General features: G+C 40.9%; 1 protein-coding gene across 3 annotated transcripts in view; it reads right to left on the bottom strand.

The window, feature by feature from the left end:
• LOC112056438 (microtubule-associated serine/threonine-protein kinase 3) overlaps positions 1-19,179 on the bottom strand; it is a 79,740-nt gene extending 60,561 nt beyond the window's left edge. For all 3 annotated transcript variants that reach the window (XM_052889287.1, XM_052889286.1, XM_052889285.1), the window contains exon 1: positions 18,762-19,179. In XM_052889287.1, the coding sequence (XP_052745247.1) occupies positions 18,762-18,894 (133 nt within the window). In that variant the 5' untranslated portion in view covers positions 18,895-19,179. The remainder of the gene's footprint in view (positions 1-18,761) is intronic.
• Between the last annotated feature and the right edge of the window lie 140 nt (positions 19,180-19,319).

The following is a 19,319-nucleotide window of genomic DNA, read 5'->3' on the forward strand; positions in this document are numbered from 1 at the left end:
GACTATACTGGCAGCGCAACCGGAATTACCGTCTACCGTCTTTCATTGCGTTGAGACGAAAGAGATTGGACTGAGTCAGCGTCTCATCGACTAGGAATTTCTTGGTAAGAAAAAAATAAATGTTTTCATAGCCGTTAATTTTTGACGGCCTCCGCAGCGCAGTGGAATGCTGGATTGCAAAGGTTGATCATGATCCGTCAGCGCCGCGGCACTAGATATCTGGGGCGCACGCCCACCGGGCGACAACCTACGGCGATGGCGAGTGACATGCGCATATGTTACCAAGGGTTGGCAAGCACACAACCATCACAACTACGTAGGGCTGACACCAATTTAATACCACTAATATTACGAATAAAAGTTTTGATGTTTGTTACTGTTTGACCAACAATATTTTATGCGAGACAAGCTGACGTCGCGTGGTTCCTGTTCCCGTAGGAATACGGGGTTAAATAGCTTATAGCTTTCGTCGATAAATGGGCTATCTGACACTAAAATAATATTTCAAATCGGACCAGTAGTTCCTGAGATTAGCGCGTTCAACCAAACAAACAAACTCTTCAGCTTTATATATTAGCATAGAGTATAGATACTATACGAACTCCTGTCTATTTCTCTTGTTTTCTGTTATTGTTTTTTTAAGATGTAACATTTCATTAACCCAGTGGATATGATCTCTGCCATCGATTCCGGAGGGTGTGGGTTTGAATACAGTCCGGGGCATGCTTCATGCATCCAACTTTTCAGTTGTGTGCGTTTTAAGAAATTAAATATCACGTGTCTCAAACGGTGAAGGAAAACTTCGTGAGGAACCCTGCATACCAGAGAATTTTCTTAATTCTCTGCGTGTGTGAAGTCTGCCAATCCGCATTGGGCCAGCGTGGTGGACTATTGGCCTCCCCATCTCATTCTGAGAGAAGACTCGAAGTCAGCAGTGAGCCGAATATGGGTCGATAACGAATTACCCGACTATCGCTAGTGTATATAGAAAATAATTACATATTTAATTTATAAATCTGTTACTTGTGTCCTTATTGAATCACTCATCAAATACATATTCAATGAGTCATATATACATATATTTAATGATACAATAAGGAAATAAAAGATTTACAATTGAATCACCCCTATCTTTTGCTCTTGAAAATGAGTAACGATGAAAGATATCACAAGTCTCGTAACATAGAATACGTATAATGACATGAATTCGATTAATTATTAAATGAATGAAATCGATTATTATTTCTTTATGAAACACGGCTCACGCTTGTATTGCTATTAAGGTTATTGATTTAGTAGTCTAGGGATGTAATGGAGGTAATTTTATCGGAACGCGGAGTCGGAGTTTTTAAATTTGATTTATCGTAGTCGGAACCGGAGTCGGAGGCAGGGTCAGAAGTGGCAGGAGAGAGATTTTTTATTTGAAGACTCGTCGTTATCAACCCATATTCGGCTCACTGCTGAGCTCCAGTATCCTCTTAGAATGAAAGGGGTTAGGCCAATTGTCCACCACGCTGGCCCAATGCGGATTGGCAGACTACACACACGCAGAGAATTAATAAAATTCTTTGGTATGCAGGTTTCCTCACGATGTTTAATTTTTTTTATTTTTTTAAATTATAAAATAAGACACAAACAATGAAAAAAATACCATGTTTCCAAAAAAAAAAACATTAAATTAAATTAAATGAATTGAATACCAAAGTAGCAAATTATGCTTCGACCTCCAATTAAAACCTCCGATTAAAAAGTGTCGGGAGACGAATTCGGAACCAAAGGTGCAATAATATTATAATCGGAAGTTCCGACTTAACGGAGCCGGAGTCGAAGCTCCGTAACATCCCTGTTTTGTACCCCCAAACAGCGACGCATGTGTGCCACGATTATAAATAGCTACACAAATCAATACGTTAAACCTATCATAACCTATCTATAAGGTACTGTTACAAATGCTCTAAAATAACATGCTAAAAACTAAGTGCTATTAAGCGTGCTCCATACGAGCATGCTTATCATCAGTTTACATTTGCTAGCAATAAGCATGCTATTTTTAAGTATGCTCCTGAATAAACATAGTCAAAGCAAACATTCCAATTACACTTGGTAATTTGTATCTATTGTTCTCTGACTGTAGTATCGTATTAGACAGGGCGAGATGAAGGTGAAGAGAATACATCTAGCATGCTCAATAAGCAACCCTGTTCAGACGCGCTAAAAGCACGCCCCGTTCCACCCGCGCAGCAAGTAGCATGCTCATTGTTAGCAATGTTGCGATACACATGCTAATAAGAAGCAACTGCTTAATAGTAGCATGCTTTCGTGCTTGAAATGAGCATGTGTAATAGTAGCTTTATTCACCATTAATGACTACAGACTACGAGACCCACTCTACCCCATGCAGGTTGGTAGGTGATAATTTTAAACTCTATTACACTATTGCATGTTAATTAAAACGAGTGAAACTCGAACCCAGGACCGCGTCATCTGCAGTCACATAGGCAAACCACTGGATAAACATCTGGAAGCCGTATGTATTCAGTAGAAATTAATAAAATAATATTAGGGAAACTCAAAAAAAGAAATATAATACGAAATTGGCACGTATGACAGTAATGAGGTCTCTTGGGTACTTTTACTTAATAAACTATTTTACAAACAAAATGAAAGTCCTACTTAATTCATTTATAGTATTAACTCAAAATAACGAAATTAATTGCAAGTGTCATACGACACTAATATTATAAATGCGAAAGAACGTTTGTGTCTGTCTCTCTGTCTATTACCTTTTCACTCCTAGACTACTGAACCGATATGGATGAAATTTAGTACAGAGATAAATAGGACTTTGGAGCAGAGCATAGACAACTTTTTATCACGGAAGCAAATCCATGGTTCCCACGGGAGGTGTAAAAAACATAATTTTAATCGAACAGTAACTTTATGCTTTGTTCCTTTGAGTCTTCTGATTGGGTTTAAAAATATCCGACACCCCGCGGTTACACCTGCATAGTTCCCGTTTCCGTTAGAATTCGGGGATAAAATATAGATCATGAGACTCACAAATAACGTGGCTTTGGTTAAGGATTTTTTTTAAATCGGTTCCGTAGATCCACAGATTACCCCCTGCAATACCACAAACTTTACCTCTTTGTAATATTAGTATGGATAATACCGAACCCCGGACAAAGTCGCGGGCGTACGGTACTGTGAAACTAGCTAGGATGTTTTCGAAAGAATCCGTGGGCTAAGCCCGCGCCGTGTGGGACGGTAAAGCGCTAACCGTGTCAGTCTCACTTTGTGACCAACCTGGTGGGTATTACCCAAGTGGAACAAACCAAATATGATAAGATAGAGATGTTGATAAATATTGTAATGCACAAATTGATAAACTACTTATTTGTGCTATTTGTGCGTTTATGTTTATAGTTTACTTATTGAAAAATGACACATTTAATGTAAGGAAGCTAAAACTGTATGAATTTTCATCTAATTACGATAAAAGATTTTTAATAAATTTTGAAATTTTATAATCTTATTTATTTTGCAAATATCCAGACAATCTTTGCTTTTTATGTATAAATAAGTTAACATTGACCTTATTTATCCGAATGTATCATAAAAACCAATATATTCAAACCTAGTCATCATCGCCATTATGTTTTCTGTGCCTTCGTATGTTTCGGAGGTTGAAAATCGATTGACTTGAGCTGCAAACATCCGCATCTGTTATACAGCTATTGTACAACCATTGGAGCATCACAATCGAGTTGAACCATAAACCTGAGATTCGTGACACGTGATGAATAAGGTAAACCCTGCCATTATGTCGGCCAATCGGAGCGGGACAGAAAAACTTTGAATCGGCACACTTTTTGCTGTTATAACAATTGGCTCTTCTTATACAAGCTAAAGTGTACTTTATACTATCCAAATAAGGTTGAAATTTCAACTGGGTGTGGGGATAAACGTGACGTTAAGATTGTTATACATTTACAAAAGAGTTACTGTAAATATTGAATAATATGTAGGTAAATGTTATATTTAAATATCTGGGTAAACGAATATCGGATGATGTTTTAGGGTTCCGTAGTCCACAAGGAAACCTTATAGTTTCGACATGTCTGTCTGTCCGTCTATATGCCGTGGTTTAACGCAGAGACTATTACTATTAAAAAACTGTAATTTGCTTTGATTTTTAATGTTCATAACATTAAAAATGTCGACAAAGTCGAAAGCTGAAATTTGCCCTGAATCAAGTTTACACATATTAAAAAAAAAAAAACTGGGGTTCCTTTCCTACTTGTAAAATGAGGATTATTATTTTCTCGTCTATCCCACAGAGTGTGATAGTGACAGTATATCGCTATCAGTGTTTTTTGCATTTAAAGGGTTTAAAGGGTTTAAAGTGCTCATTTAATCCACGGAACCCTACACTGCGCGTGGCCCGACACGCACTTGGCCGGTTATTTTTATATTCGTATTTCTAGTAGCTATGTTTACTATAAAGCTTGCATACGTAGTGTTATAACTCAGACGGGACATGACACAGGAAAACTTACTTGTTTACAAAATACACCGTTGTTTAAGTTTTAGCTGGTGGGAGGCTTCGGCCCTGGCTAGTTACCAACCTACCGACAATGACGTACCACCAAGCGATTTAGCTTTCCAGTACGGTGTTGTGTAGAAACCGAAATGGGTGTGGATTTTCATCCTCCTCCTGACAAATTAGCAAGTTTCCATCTTAGATTGCATCATCACTTAGATACCAATAGGTGAGATTGTAGTCAAAGGCTATATTGTAAAGAATAAAAAAAAACGATTGGCATTTTTAAGTGATAACTTCTTACGGCAGAGTAACTTCTTCACGCATACAGCAGCAGGTTTAACAGCCAGTTTCTTCATATAAAACTAAAGTAGCAATAAAAGTAGTAAGTAGTAAAGAAGACTTTATTTTTCCGTGATTAAGACCGTCACTTTTGCTTTATGACGTTACTTTGACTGTTACTTATGTTCAAGAAACTGGCCGTTAGTCATTACTTCTGTGTGCCTAGTGGGAGTTTTCAACATTTTCATACTGTTACGATCAAGTTGACGTTTACGCAAATTTATATATGTCGGGTCTTCTCCGACCCGTGGTACACGGGGCGGGGGTACGGGCCTCGAGGCAATGCCTCCTTACCCGGGCATGTCGCGGGGGAACTTTCTCCCCCGGTGATTTCTTCCAACCCCTCCCGGGGTTGAGGCTTTTCAGCCTAAGGGATTGGGCTTTGGACCCGTTGGCCCCGCGCGGACTGCGATTCCTCGCTATCCTGCGTCGGGGCAGCGCCGGGTTCAATGGAGGTCCCTGCGCGGACTGCGATGTCGTCGCTATCCTGCGCAAGGACGGTGTCATGTCCGGTGGTTGCGTCGTCCTCGTCGTCACCGTAAGTACCTGCGCCTGCAGGGTCGGCCGCTTGGAGGAGCTCCCGAGGTAGGGGACGCCCGTTCTGTGGCCTGTCGCAGTGTGGTGCGATGTCGCGGAGGTGTATATTCGGTCCGTGGTCTGCACGCGCGAACATGCGGCATGCTAGGTCACGGACGAATTCCTCCACGGTGGGCATCTTCGTGTCACGGTGGATGACATCATTTCTGACGTATCTCGGAGCTCCCGTGGCAAGGCGCAGACACTTGTTCTGCTGGATTTGCATCCGGTTTTTCTGGTGCGCGGAGCACAGCGCGTACCAGGCCGGAGCCGCGTACGTAAGACGCGAGCGGACATAGGTGTTGAAGATCTTCAACTTGGCCCTCAGTGGTAGTCGGGAGGTTAGCACCTGGTACAGCATCGACTTGGCCGCCGCCGCCTGACACACGGCGTGGTCCACCATGTGTATCATGGTCAGGCTGGCGTCGATGGTGCATCCCAGGTAGCGGACTGAGGTCTGCCAACCTATGTCCTGTCCTCGTAATTGGAGTGTCCGCAGCGGGATCCGGATGCCGAACTAGTGCTGGTGGCACGGTGGTGTTCTTCAACAGCTTCGCCAGGAGGCCGGCATGCCACACACGGTCGAAGGCTTTCTCTATGTCGAGGAAGACTCCGACGGTGCAGTGCCCTTTATTCTTCTCACTGGCGATGAAGTGAAGTCCTCGAGCCAGCTGGAGCGTCGTAGAATGGTTGCTGCGAAAGCCGAACTGCTCATTTCGCAGTTGAATGTGGGGAGACAGCCTTCGCAGCAGCAGACGCTCGAACAGCTTGGCGATGTGTGGCAGAAGTGTGATCGGACGGTAGCTTCCTGGGAGACGACGGTCCTTTCCTGGTTTCGGGATGGTGACAACCTTTCCTCGTTTCCATATTTCGGGAAAGTGCCCGGTGCGAAGTACTCCGTTGAAGAGTCTCGTGAGAGCTACAAGGCCTCTTCTTGGCAGCTGTTGGATTGCGGCGATCGGAATTCCATCATAACCCGCCGCCTTCCTTTTGGGTAGTTGGGAGACGGCTTTCCTCAGTTCAGACGGGGAGATGAAATAGTCGCCCCGGAGCGGTAGAGGTTGGGTTGTGAGGAACTCTTCAATTTGGTGTTCGATCGCTGCAATGTGCTCGGTTGTTGTAGGATCTGTGGCCGGTGGGTTCGGATTGAACTGGTGTTCCATATACTCCGCCAGAATTTCCGATCTATCTTTGGCGGAGTATCTTCGTCTTCCCTCGCTGTCGAGCAGCGGGTAGACGGGTGAGGTCGTTTTAGTAAGCGTCTTGCAGAGATGGTGCAGTGAAGTTTCGGACTCCGACGCCGCGTCGATTTGTTTGTCCAAGTCATCGGCGGCGTGGTTCTCCAAAGCTATCACTATCTTCTCCGCAAGGTGGTTGAGGTTGCGCTTCACTCTCGGGCAGCGAGTTCGCGCCCACAGTTTTCGTAGGGCGCGTTTGTCTTCGAACATGCGCCGAAGCGAGCTCGGCAGCAGGTCTCGACGGCCGGGGTGGCGGAGGGTTGACGTGGCTTCGTCCTTGGCGGTTTTGATGGCCTCCGTCAGGGTTTCCGTAGCTCGGTCGACCTCTAGCGGGGTCGTGAAAGGGCCTGTGAGCTCTAGCTTCGACAGCGCGTCTGCATATCTCTCCCAGTCTGTTGAGGTCCTGGGAGGTCTCGGTATCGTGCAGTCGCGCTGGAGGTTGAGCGTGACCATAATTGGTTGGTGTTCCGTGTCGGCGTTATATATGACGTCGACACTGAGCGGGTGGTCAATCCTGTGGTGCAGCACGATGTCTAGTATGTCGGGCTGCCTGTTGGGATCTGTTGGGATGTTGGTCGGCGATGATGGAGCCAACACCCCAAACTGGCGATTCTCGCTGTCTTCCAGGAGCGCCCTTCCAGCCGTATTGATGACGCGCGATCCCCAAGCCGGGTGTTTCGCGTTAAGGTCACCCACGACCAGTGTAGGGCGTTGTGGTTCCAGCAGTGCCTGGACGTCCATGCTGTGGTATTCTTCATTTGGTGGTTTGTAGGCGGCATACAGGTGGAGCTCTTTTTCTCCAATCTGGATCCGTACTCCTTGTGTACGTAGGGATCGGTACGGAGTGTGGTCCAGTTCCTCGTGTACTAAGTCTCTCCTCACCAGAGCCGCCGTGCCTCTATAGGCATTTCCTCTGGGGGAGACTTCGTCGCGACGGTACACGAAGAAGTTGGGGACACGAAGCTCGAAGTTATTGTGGAGCTTCGTTTCTCCCAGGAGGACGACATGAGCGTCCTGCAACTGGGTGATTGTGATGAGCTCTCTGATACGGCCCTTAATGCCGCCTGGGTTCCAATAGATTACTCTTAGTTGGTGATGTGACGGAGTAAGGCTGCCATTCCTGTCTGAATGGCCGCCACCGGTCCCTGGCCCTGGAGGTATACGGTCAGCCCGGCCATCAGCGCTTCCACTACCACCCGGACTATGGCTGATAGGTCCAGGGTGGGCGTGGCTTCCTCCTGGTTCGTGGGGGGGGCTGATGGGGGGCTTGAGGTGGAGTCTCGGTTGAGGTTGTTGGCTGTGGCCCCATTCTTGTTCTCCTGTGAGTGGGGCGTTGTGGTTTGGGGGCTGAGGTCGACGCCGCCTGTGGTTCGCCAACGCCCTGTGGTCTGGAGGTTGATGGAGCTGGTGGTGTTGTTTCTGCTTCCGTCGTGGGCACTTCACGGTCCGGTTGAGCAGGTCCCTCGGTTTGTTCTGGGACTGGCCGAAAAGGTGGTTCAGCCGGTACTGTAGGTACTTCCGCCGCTTCCGCTTGCGGGTGGGGGGTCGATGCCGCTGCAGGCTCTGTTTGGTGACGACGGCCGCCTCTGCGTCCGCGTCTGCTGCGCGGCGCCTTTCCCCTTTCCGTGGGCGGGTTTGCTGGCGGGATCAGAGTACTGGATGCAGCCTGGTTGGAAGCCAGCCTACGCAAATTTATATGGAATTGAAACAGTTGTGCAGTAGTGCCACTAGATGGCGCTGTTTCAATTCCTTAGAAATTCGCGTTTACGTTACGTGACGGTAACAGTATCAAACTGCCACTAGGCCCTCTGTTGAGCGTTCCGAAACCTTTTTTTTTTATGTTCAAGGAATAAATTAAATCATGGAATCGCACAGCGAAACTCTAGCAATGGTTGTACGCCTTTAACTATGACGAATGCGTATGAGTCGCTCAAGATGTGTTACTTCCCATAACACTGGTATAATCAATCCATAAGGCCAACGCATATGTGGCGAGGTGCAACGTAAACATATAAATACTTAATGACTAATATTATAAAGAGGTAAAGTTTGTTTAGGGTGTATCTACTTGTTGAACCAATTTTTATTTTAACACTAGAAAGCCACGTTATTTGTGAATGTTATAGGCTATATTTTATCAGAAACTACGAGGGCAATGATGTTAAATACTATTAGATAAGTAATGAAAAATGAGGCGCTCAAAAGAGGAAATTTATAGTCAACTCAATGTTAGTTGTGGTCAACATCGAACGTTATTTAAAGAAATAATACCTAAATATCGTACAATGTCGAGTTGTGTGTTCAGGAAAAACTATATATTCATAAATATATAATAGAATTAAAGACAAAACCTCTCTGCCTCCGACTCCGGAGGGCGTAGGTTCGAAACCGGCCCGGGGCATGCACTTCCAACTTTTCAGTTGTGTGCATTTTAAGAAATTAAATATCACATTTCTCAAACGGTGAAGGAAAACATCCTGAGGAAACATGCACATCAGATAATTTTCTTAATTCTCTGCGTGTGTGAAGTCTGCCAATCCGCATTGGGCCAGCGTGGTGGACAATTGGCTTAACCCGCTCTCATTCCGAGAGGAGACTCGAGCTCAGCAGTGAGCCGAATATGGGTTTATAATGATGAAAGACAAAATTGTGCATGCGTGCGCACAGTACTGTAGCCTATTATTCGGATCACTTTTTGAGGTGGTTTTGTAGGGACCTAACCGATCTATAGTATAAAATTATCATTGTACGAGGGTGAAACTACAGGGCGTCGGCTACTCTAGTTTATTAATATTCGTCACAAGTGTTTATTTTCGGACATAATTGCCCTTCACATAGTTTACTTCTAATGAATACCTTAGGACAGGGTTTCTCAAACTTTCGGAACCTCTGTTAAAATATCTAAGTGACAGCGAACCCTTTACTAACTAATAAAAACCCTTTACTAACATCCCCCCCTCCCCTCCAAGAAAAAAATTAACTTCACTGTTGAAGAAAATAAGGTTTTTATTTGAATAAAATGTAACATATAAAGTACCAAAATAAATGTTTTTGTAATATTAATGTGATGGGTGTGCTTGTTCCTTGTCGCAAATGGATTCAATGTTAGGAGTAATTTTGGACTATTTTAATCAATTATCAATTATGGGTAGGTATCAATTATTAAGCCACCATTACGTAAATCTTGTCGCGGGCGGGTTCACTACCCCATTTTGAGAAACCCTGCCTTAAGAGATATCGCAGATTTAAAGTGAATCCGGAACCAACATAAATGCTCATTAAGTAGCAACACATGCATTTATGATGAGAATACGCTAACCAGCCGCTCTGCTAAATATAATGTACTCTTTACTTACTTTTACATATATAAGTAAGTAGGTACATATACCGAAATTCATGACCAGACAGTCTTTCCACTTCATTCTATCAGCCATATGATAAGGGAGCTACGAACACAGTGCATTCGCCTGCGTCCACAATAATGATAACACACATCATAATGACAATGATACGGTCGTCTGTTTGTAAACAATGTACCATCTATTAAGAGCGCGCAGCGCGTCGGTACGATATGGATAAAATTCGAAGCGCAAACGAGACGCCGAATTATGACTTTCACGTGAGTGAAAAGCACGGAGCGATTGACGCGCGACGCAAATTTTATGACGTGAGCGCTAAAACCATTTTTACCTAATTGCGAGTAAATTAAACAACATAACGAAAAACAAAATGGCCATGTTCAAGATATATACCTAATTTTCTATACAAAACAAAAATTTAAGAAAATAAGTTTGCTTTTCCCGAGATTGAAAGCAAAATGTGAGCAAAACATGTATTTTTCAAAAAAATAAAGTACCAAGAAAAGTTTTACAAATTGTGTATTTTGTATAGTCATAACGAAGCTAACACTTTGAAATATCATTTACCCAAATATCAGGCTCCTAACTTTTCCAGAATCTGAGATCCAGAACCATTTGTAACCACCAAATTACATATTGCACACTCTTAAACAGTTTAACACGGACCTACAATCTTATCACTTTTTTTTATTAATAGCTCATTGACCGCTCTTAAAAACACGTCGGCAATTATAATATAACATAGTACCGTATTATAGGATTAACTACCTATATCTGGCCTATAATCAACCGCCGACGGTAGGCTTTCCGTGTGGAAAATTTTCTAAAACTTTTTTAAAGGGGCTGCAATCTTGGACGTCATCATCATCATTATCAACCCATATTCTGCTCGCTGCTGAGCTCGAGTCTCCTCTCAGAATGAGAGGGGTTAGGCCAATAGTCTACCACGCTGGCACAATGCGGATTGGCAGACTTCACACACGCAAGAGATTTTTTTGGTAGGTATTTTTTAGGTTTCCTCACAATGCTTTTCCTTCACCGTTTGAGACACGTGATATTTAATTTCTTATAATTTCTTAGAGCAGTGATAACCAAGTGGATGACCTCTGCCTCCGACTCCGGAGGGAATTCGGTCCAGGGCATGCACCTCTAACTTTTCAGTTGTGTGCATTTTAAGAAATCGTGGCCAAAGTCTTTAATATAACAACATACTAAAAAATCAGAGATATTTAATCATCATTATATCAGCCAATTGACGTCCACTGTACGCCTTTTGTAGGTTTTCCAAACATCACGATGCTGAGCCGAACATTCTTATGTGGATCATACCTAGTCTCGGAACCATAGTTCTTCACACGCACTATTGACGACTTGAAAACTTGTCTTGAAGCATTGTTAACATGTTGTTTGCTTATTGTCGAAATTGGCCTATAATTGTACATTATGATATAAGTGCGGTAAGTTGAAAATTACAGCCGAGGCGATATCGCAAGCCCCTCAGAATACAGAAAACTCCAGAAGGTGTGATCGCGGATAGAAATGAAGCCGATGAAATTACTCTTTTTTGGTGTAATTTCACGAACAAGCGATTAGTCACTCTGTGTATGCCGTGTTGTGTGGCGTGCTATACAATTTTTGGACAGAATGCATGCTTTATAATGACGGCTGAATGTCGCTTCTGGTGTTTACTGTATTCTGAGGTCAACCCGAGCCGTAGGCGAGGGTTATGTTTGTAACCCTACAGCTGAGGCTGTAATAATCAAATCGCGCAAATGTCGTACAACGTTTTATAACAAATAACTGTTGAGCAGTTTTCTGACGTAAAACTCTCTGCTAAGATTTAAAAAAAGTACCGTTTGTTATTATACGGATGATAAACCTTGTGTTTTACATTACATTACGGCACAAGTGCGTAATGAGATACATTACGATACTGAAATTGGTGAAATAAAAGACACTTTATGAGCAAATGTGTTATAATTATTGTCTTATTATTTATTAGTGAAAGTAGTGAACGGACCATCGTTTATCTATACTAATCTATACTAATATTATAAAGCTGAAGAGTTTGTTTGTTTGTTTGGTGCGACTTGAAAAATTCTTTTAGTCTTAGATAGCACATTTATCGAGGAAGGCTATAGGCTATTATCTCCATACTCCTACGGGAACGGGAACCACGCGGGTGAAACCGCGCGGCGTCAGTAGTAGCCGATAAAGATTAAGTAACGGTGTACAACCACCATGCGGCGAGCAAGCGTGATTACTGATTAGACACTGGTTATTTTGGTTCAAGGCTGTGCGAGCCGTGACTTAGTTTCGTGTGCTCGCCCTTCACACCTTCTACTGAGTTAAAGACTATATACAACCACTATATATATACCAGAGCTTTAGGAATTGCCTAAAATGTCATCATCATCATCATATCAGCTGATGGACGTCCACTGCAGAGCATAGGATTTCCAAACGTCACGATCCTGAGCCACCTGCAGCTAGCAAATCCCTGCGACTCGCTTGATGTCGTCAGTCCATCTGGTGGGGATAGACCAACACTGCGCTTTCTAGTGCGGGGTCGCCATTCCAAAACCTTGGGACCCCAACGTACATAAAACATATAATAACAAGAGCCGTGATAGCCCTGTGGATACGACATGTGCCTGGAGGGTATGGGTTCGAATCCGGTCCGGGGCATGCACCTCCAACTTTTCAGTTGTGTGCATTTTAATAAATTAAATATCACGTGTCTCAAACTGTGAAGGAATAACATCGTGAGGAAACCTGCATACCAGAGAATTTTCTTAATTCTCTGCGTGTGTGAAGTTCCTCTCATTCTGAGAGAAGACCCGAGCTCAGCAGTGAGCCAAATATGGGTTGTTTATGATGATGATGATGAAAAACTAGAATAATTGTGTTTTGTGTTCAGTATATTTTGTATTTTATTTAGAAATAGTGATAAAATTAAAAAAAAAAACATGTACAGAATTAAGTATGTACTTTAATATTAAGTATACCCAATGACATCATTGTCTTTATAAGTCGCTGCGTGTTGAATTTAATCACTATGTATTGTACTAACTGTAAATTTATACTTACCTACTTGATTGACTATTCATAAAGTTTTCATTACATTTTACCACATTTTACATTTTAGAATAATAACTTCTAATGCTTGTTGCACTATGGATATGAGGTTAGTGGGTTCGAGTCCCGAAGTCCGAGCTGTGAAATATCGTAAACTAGCGGACGCCCGCGACTTCCCATGCGTAGAAAACAAGGTGCTATGCCAAACAAGCTCTTAAAGTTTTCTTGGCACCGCCTTCAAACCGATCAATAGAAGGACATAGATACGATGGTAGTTTTCGTATTATAGTAGGTAATACATCTTTAAAGTCGGTTAATTCTTTTTGTTAAAAATATTTTATTTTTTTTGTTTTTATTGTGTCCTATAATAGACAACTAGCTGACGCCGCGCGGATTCACCTGCGTGATTCCCTTTCCCGTAGAAATACGGGGATAATATATAGCCTATAGCCTTCCTCGATAAATGTGCCATCTGACACTGAAAGAATTTTCCAAATCGGACCAGCAGTTCCTGAGATTAGCGCGTTCAAGCAAACAAACAAACTCTTCAGCTTTATAATATTAGTATAGATTTCGTTCGTTTCGTGAAAATTAAATGGGAACAATCTGGAAGTATAATTTATCAAAATCCCACTTATATTATAAATGCGAAAGTTTGTGTGGATGTTTGGATGTTTGTTACTCTATAACGCCGCTACTACTGAAGCGATTTAGCTGAAATTTGGAATAGAAATAGATTTTACTCTGGATTAACACATAGGCTACTTTTTATCCCGAAAAATTCATGGTTTCCCGAGATTTGCGAAAACTGATGATTTTGATCATATAAATGTTTGATATTCTTTCACGCCTCAACTACTGAACCGAATTAGCTGAAATTTGGTATTAAGATATATTATAGCCTGGATTAACACATAGACCACTTTTTATCCCGGAAAAATCTATGATTTCCGAAGGATTTGTGAAAAACTTAATTCCACGCAGACGAAGTAGCGGGCGCCCGCAAGTTGATTAATAAATGACGAAGTCATGAGGTAACAAACATAAAAAACCATACGCGTCTAATAATTGAGAACCTCCGGTTAAAAAATGCACATAAATGAAAAATTGTAGGCGCATGCCCCGGAACAAAATTATTTGAACTTTACACCCTCCGAATTGAAGGCAGAGTTCCCATCCACTGAGCCATCACGGCTCTTTCAGTATTTAGCGTAATTCGCGTTAATTATAATCCATATGGTAAACAATAACGCACTACTCACAACAAAGCGACAACATTCAGGTCGTCAATTACTAGGCATTTTTTCAAAGTGTATCGAGGTTAATCACATTGAAATGAACTGCACATACGTTGAATATACACACCGCCTGTATGGTGGGTACGTTGAATTAATTGCCATTTGGGGAAATTAGTGAAAACCACTTTCAATTTAGTTATAAATAAAAATAAGTCGGGTTCCTGATGCTATAACTCTAGAACGCACCAACCGACTTCCACGGTTTTGCATTCGTTGGAAAGGTCTCGGGCTCCGTGAGGTTTATAGCAAAGAAAATTCAGGAAAAGGTAGGGGTAGGGTAGTGGTAGGGTAGCGGTAGGGTAGGGGTAGGCTAGGGGTAGGCTAGTGGTAGGGTAGGGGTAGGGTAGGGGTAGCGTTGGGTAGTGGTAGTTGAAAGTTTACATCGAGTGTCACGCGGACGAAGTCGCGGGCGTCCGCTAGTTTAGTTATAATTAAGTATGTAGTGGACGCCCGCGACTTCCTTGTTTCTATTGGATAACTTTTTTTTTTATTATTTACTAGTTAGCCCTTGACTACAATCTCACCTGATGGTAAGTGATGATGTAGTCTTAGATGGAAGCGGGCTAACTTGTAAGGAGGATGAAAACCCACACCCCTTTCGGTTTCTACACGGCATCGTACCGGAACGCTAAATCGCTTGGCGGTACGTCTTTGCCGATAGGGTAGTAACTAGCCAGCCAGACCTGAACCAATTAAGAAAATCTCAATCTGCCCAGCCGGGGATCGAACCCAGGACCTCCGTTTAGTAAATCCACCGCGCATGCCACTGCGCCACAGCGGCCGTCAAATCATCGTCAATTTTGAATAGGTTTCTAATATAATATTGTAAAGATGTAAAGTTGAGGGGTCGACCAACACTGCGCTTTCTAGTGCAGGGTCGCCATTCCAGCACCTTGGGACACTAACGTACATCGGCTCTTCGAACTATATGCCCATTTCAATTTTAATGTACATAAAAACTATAATAACAAGAGCCGTGATAGCCAAGTGGATATGACCTCTGCCTCCGATTTCGAAGGGAAGGGTGGGTTCGAATCCGGTCCAGGGCATGCACCTCCAACTATTCTGTTGTGTGCATTTTAAGAAATTAAATATCACGTGTCTCAAACGGCGAAGGAAAAATATCGTGAGGTAACCTCCATACCAGAGAATTGTCTTAATTCTCTGCGTGTGTAAAGTCTGCCAATCCGCATTGGGCTAGCGTGGTGAACTATTAACCTAACTTCTCTTACTCTGAGAGGAGACTGGAATTCAGCAGTGAGCCGAATATGGGTTGATAATGAATGATGAATGATGAATGTTTGTCATGTTAGAGGGTAATCTACTGAACTGATTTTGAAATTTCTTTTACCATTAGAAAGGCGTTTATTCGTATTAATAATTAAATTATTCGCAACGTATTCTCACGGGAACGGGAACTAAAAACCGCAGGGCGAAAGGTAGTCTATAATAATACAAAGGGGTAAAGTTTGTGAGGTTAAAGAATTAGGTATTTCACGCAAATGAAGTCGCGGGCATCCGCCAGTATTATTTAAATCTAATCCTAAGTAATTGATCAGTTAAGTAAAAAACTTGATTTATTGTTTGTTGTCAAGAGTAGGCTCCCAAACTGCTAGACTAAATTTTAAAAATTCTTTCACTAAAGAAAAGATACATTATCAGTGAATAACATAGGCCTAGGCCATTGTATCCTCTTATTCCCAGGGGAACAGAGACTGCACAAATAAAACTGTAGGTTTTTGCTAGATAAACGGACATCATATGTCTAAGTTGACATTCAGAGTCGGTAAACATTACACAATATAATCTGTCAGGCATCAGATATGTACTTAATATCTTACATTTATCATTTATCACATGAAATCTAAAAATATGTTGTATATATTTATCATTTTATTGTTTGATAATATTATTATATTAAGGTTGCAATGATAATATTTGCACAATATACTTAACTACAATGTATTTAAAATTTAATAATACTAGTATTTTTTAACCATTATAGGCAACTTTTTAACCAACTTCAAAAAAAAGAAGGTTCTCAGTTCAATACATATATATATTTTTTCATGTTTGTTACATTTAACTTTAAGTCAAAAATAACAACATACCTATGTCTTTTCTGGCATATGCAGTTGATATACAATGAGATGAAGATGAGATGAAGATATGAGATGAAGGTCCTGAGTTTGATCCTGGCAGGGCGAATTGAGGTTTTCCTAATTGGTTCAGGTCTGGCCGCTGGGAGGCTTTGGCTGTGGCTAGTTACTACTCTACCGGCAAAGACATACATACAGCCAAGTTTTGCATTTCAGTATGAAGTCATGTAGAAACCAAAAGGGTGTGGGTTTTCATCCTACTCCTAACAAGTTAGCCGGCTTCTTTTAGATTGCATCATCATCATGATGCAATCTAAGATGGAATGCCCATGTAGTCAAGGGCAAACTTGTGAAGAATAAAAAATATAAAAAGTCCATCTTAGATTCATCATCCATCCACCATCAGGTGAGATTGTAGTCAAGGGCTAACTTGTAAAGAATAAAAAGTATAAAGAAAACTTACATTGCATTGAATAAAAGCATAAAACCAGGACTTAGCTGTTAAAATGGTATAGTCTCTCAATCCATATAAAACCCAAGACAAATTTAGTTTAATTTCCATGCTCTTAAAAGAACAATAGCTGTATGGGAACTTGGTTTATTAAACATAACCGTTATGCTTTTGTTTCTCAACTAACCATGCCCAGTTATGGCTCTCACATATTTAGCAAAGTGTGTCTTGATAACCAACTTGGAACTGTGGATACTTATATGCAAGTACTAGCGGATATCCGTGACTTTGTCTGCCCTTAGGCCTCCTTATTCCAGCCCTATTCCAAAATTCTTTTTAAGCGGACCTTTATATAAAGAGGTAAAGTTTGTCATTTTGTAGGGGTAATCTACTGAACAGATTTTGAAAATTCTTTTACCACTAGAAAGCCACAGTTTTTGTTGGTGTCATAGATTATATTTTATCTCTGTATCCTCACAGAATCAGGTACTAAAAACCACAAGGCACAAACTAGTCAATACTAATATTTGAAAGAGGTATGTTCCTGGCAAATTTCATCTTTGTAGGTCAAACAGTTTTTGAGTTTTCTTGATAACCTTTCGCATTAGTATATTAAGATTTTTAGACAAATGACAGACAAAGTATAACTAGACTTATTAACAAAAGAATTTTTATCAACAAACAAATTATAAATTAGGGCAACAATAGGTAGATATGTTACATGCATACAAAATCACCACAAAAAGTGATCCGAATTTAACACATGCACAATTGTGTGTGTTTACAGTATAGTTTTTTAACAACTTCAAAAAAAGGAGGTGGTTCTCAATTCAAGTTTTTTTTTTACACTTCTAAACAATAAGACAATTAAATTAAGTGGACAATTTTTAGGTATTATTTTGTTATTTACTAAATGAAATTCAGACAATTAGCCACCTTTGGTTTCCTCACTTTTGACGCTCTAGTGACTTAAATACATCACTATTAGATAAAAGTATACAATCTTTGAATGAGGGTTTGAATTACCATTTTATACCTAATAATAATTTTAATTCATTAGGGGTAATCTCTAGATCTACTAAACTAATTTTGAAAATTCATTTTCGAATAGAAAGCTACATTATTTGTGAGTGGCACAAGCTATTTATTATTTTCTTATTTCCATGGGAATGTTTATAACATAATAGAAATTTGATACATTTAAGGTGAATTTTAAAAGGGAAACACATTTATAAACAAAACAACATTGTAGGGCTAAATGATAATTTAGTATGTATGCAAAAGTTAGTAATTTACCTCAATTAATATAATTCATAATAAGTTATTTATATATAATGATTTTTATGTTTTTAAGCTTGAATGTTATTCTTTAATGTGTGCCTACAATTAAAGTTGTACAATCAATAAATTAGAGAATGAGGGTACTTTATAATTTTATAACATGTGTACTATTTAGTAATCTAAAGTGAAGATATTCTAAATAAGAAATTTCTCATATTTTAAGTAAATTTTAAAAAATATTTCTATTTATTTAGCTATGTTTACATTGATTATCTGGATAAAAAAATTACTATTGAAAGAATTTTCAACCAAACGAAAATGAAGAATCTAAATAGCATCATTTATTTACTACACAACTTTTATACAGACATAATCGTAGGCGTAGTATTTGATACACCTTGCTAGAAATTGTAATAATATTGACAGCTCAACGAACCTTGAATCCATCAGCTATATCAACAATGTAGTGTGTCACATATTACAAGAAAATACTGACCTTCCGCACTCTGGTTTAGCGACGAAGGTGCCCCTGACGCCCCCAGGTCCTTCTTCGGGACCCCCTTGGGAGGGTCTGTGTCCGAATCGTCGAAAACAAGCGTCCGAACCGACTGGGAACACCGACGATCCATTGCCGTCCCACACTACACACCACACAAATAAACTATTGCCATTTATAAACACCCAACAACCATTGTAAGCCTCACAGGAACATAATACACCAGTAAACGCCGGTATTTACTGACTACGGACGCGCACCCTTTATTTCAAAGCAAAAGGAGTTGTTACATATTATTCGCCATAATCATTCACGCGATACAGTACACCATGGCACAGCTCCTTACAAATTGAAACACGAAATTAGATACAATACAAATCGAAAGCCATGTCGAAAAGTGACACTTTCACGTTTTGAAAGATAGTGCTACAGAAGGAAAATTGAAGAACTTTACCTTACCGGTTTACTCTATGGTACACTTTAACCCTCAGACGAATTACTTTTACCGAAATCATACAACGACAAATAAAGTTGGTCATACATTAATGCCTTTTTTCA

Source organism: Bicyclus anynana, chromosome 25 (genome assembly GCF_947172395.1).
Source record: "Bicyclus anynana chromosome 25, ilBicAnyn1.1, whole genome shotgun sequence".
Taxonomy (NCBI): Eukaryota; Metazoa; Arthropoda; class Insecta; order Lepidoptera; family Nymphalidae; genus Bicyclus; species Bicyclus anynana.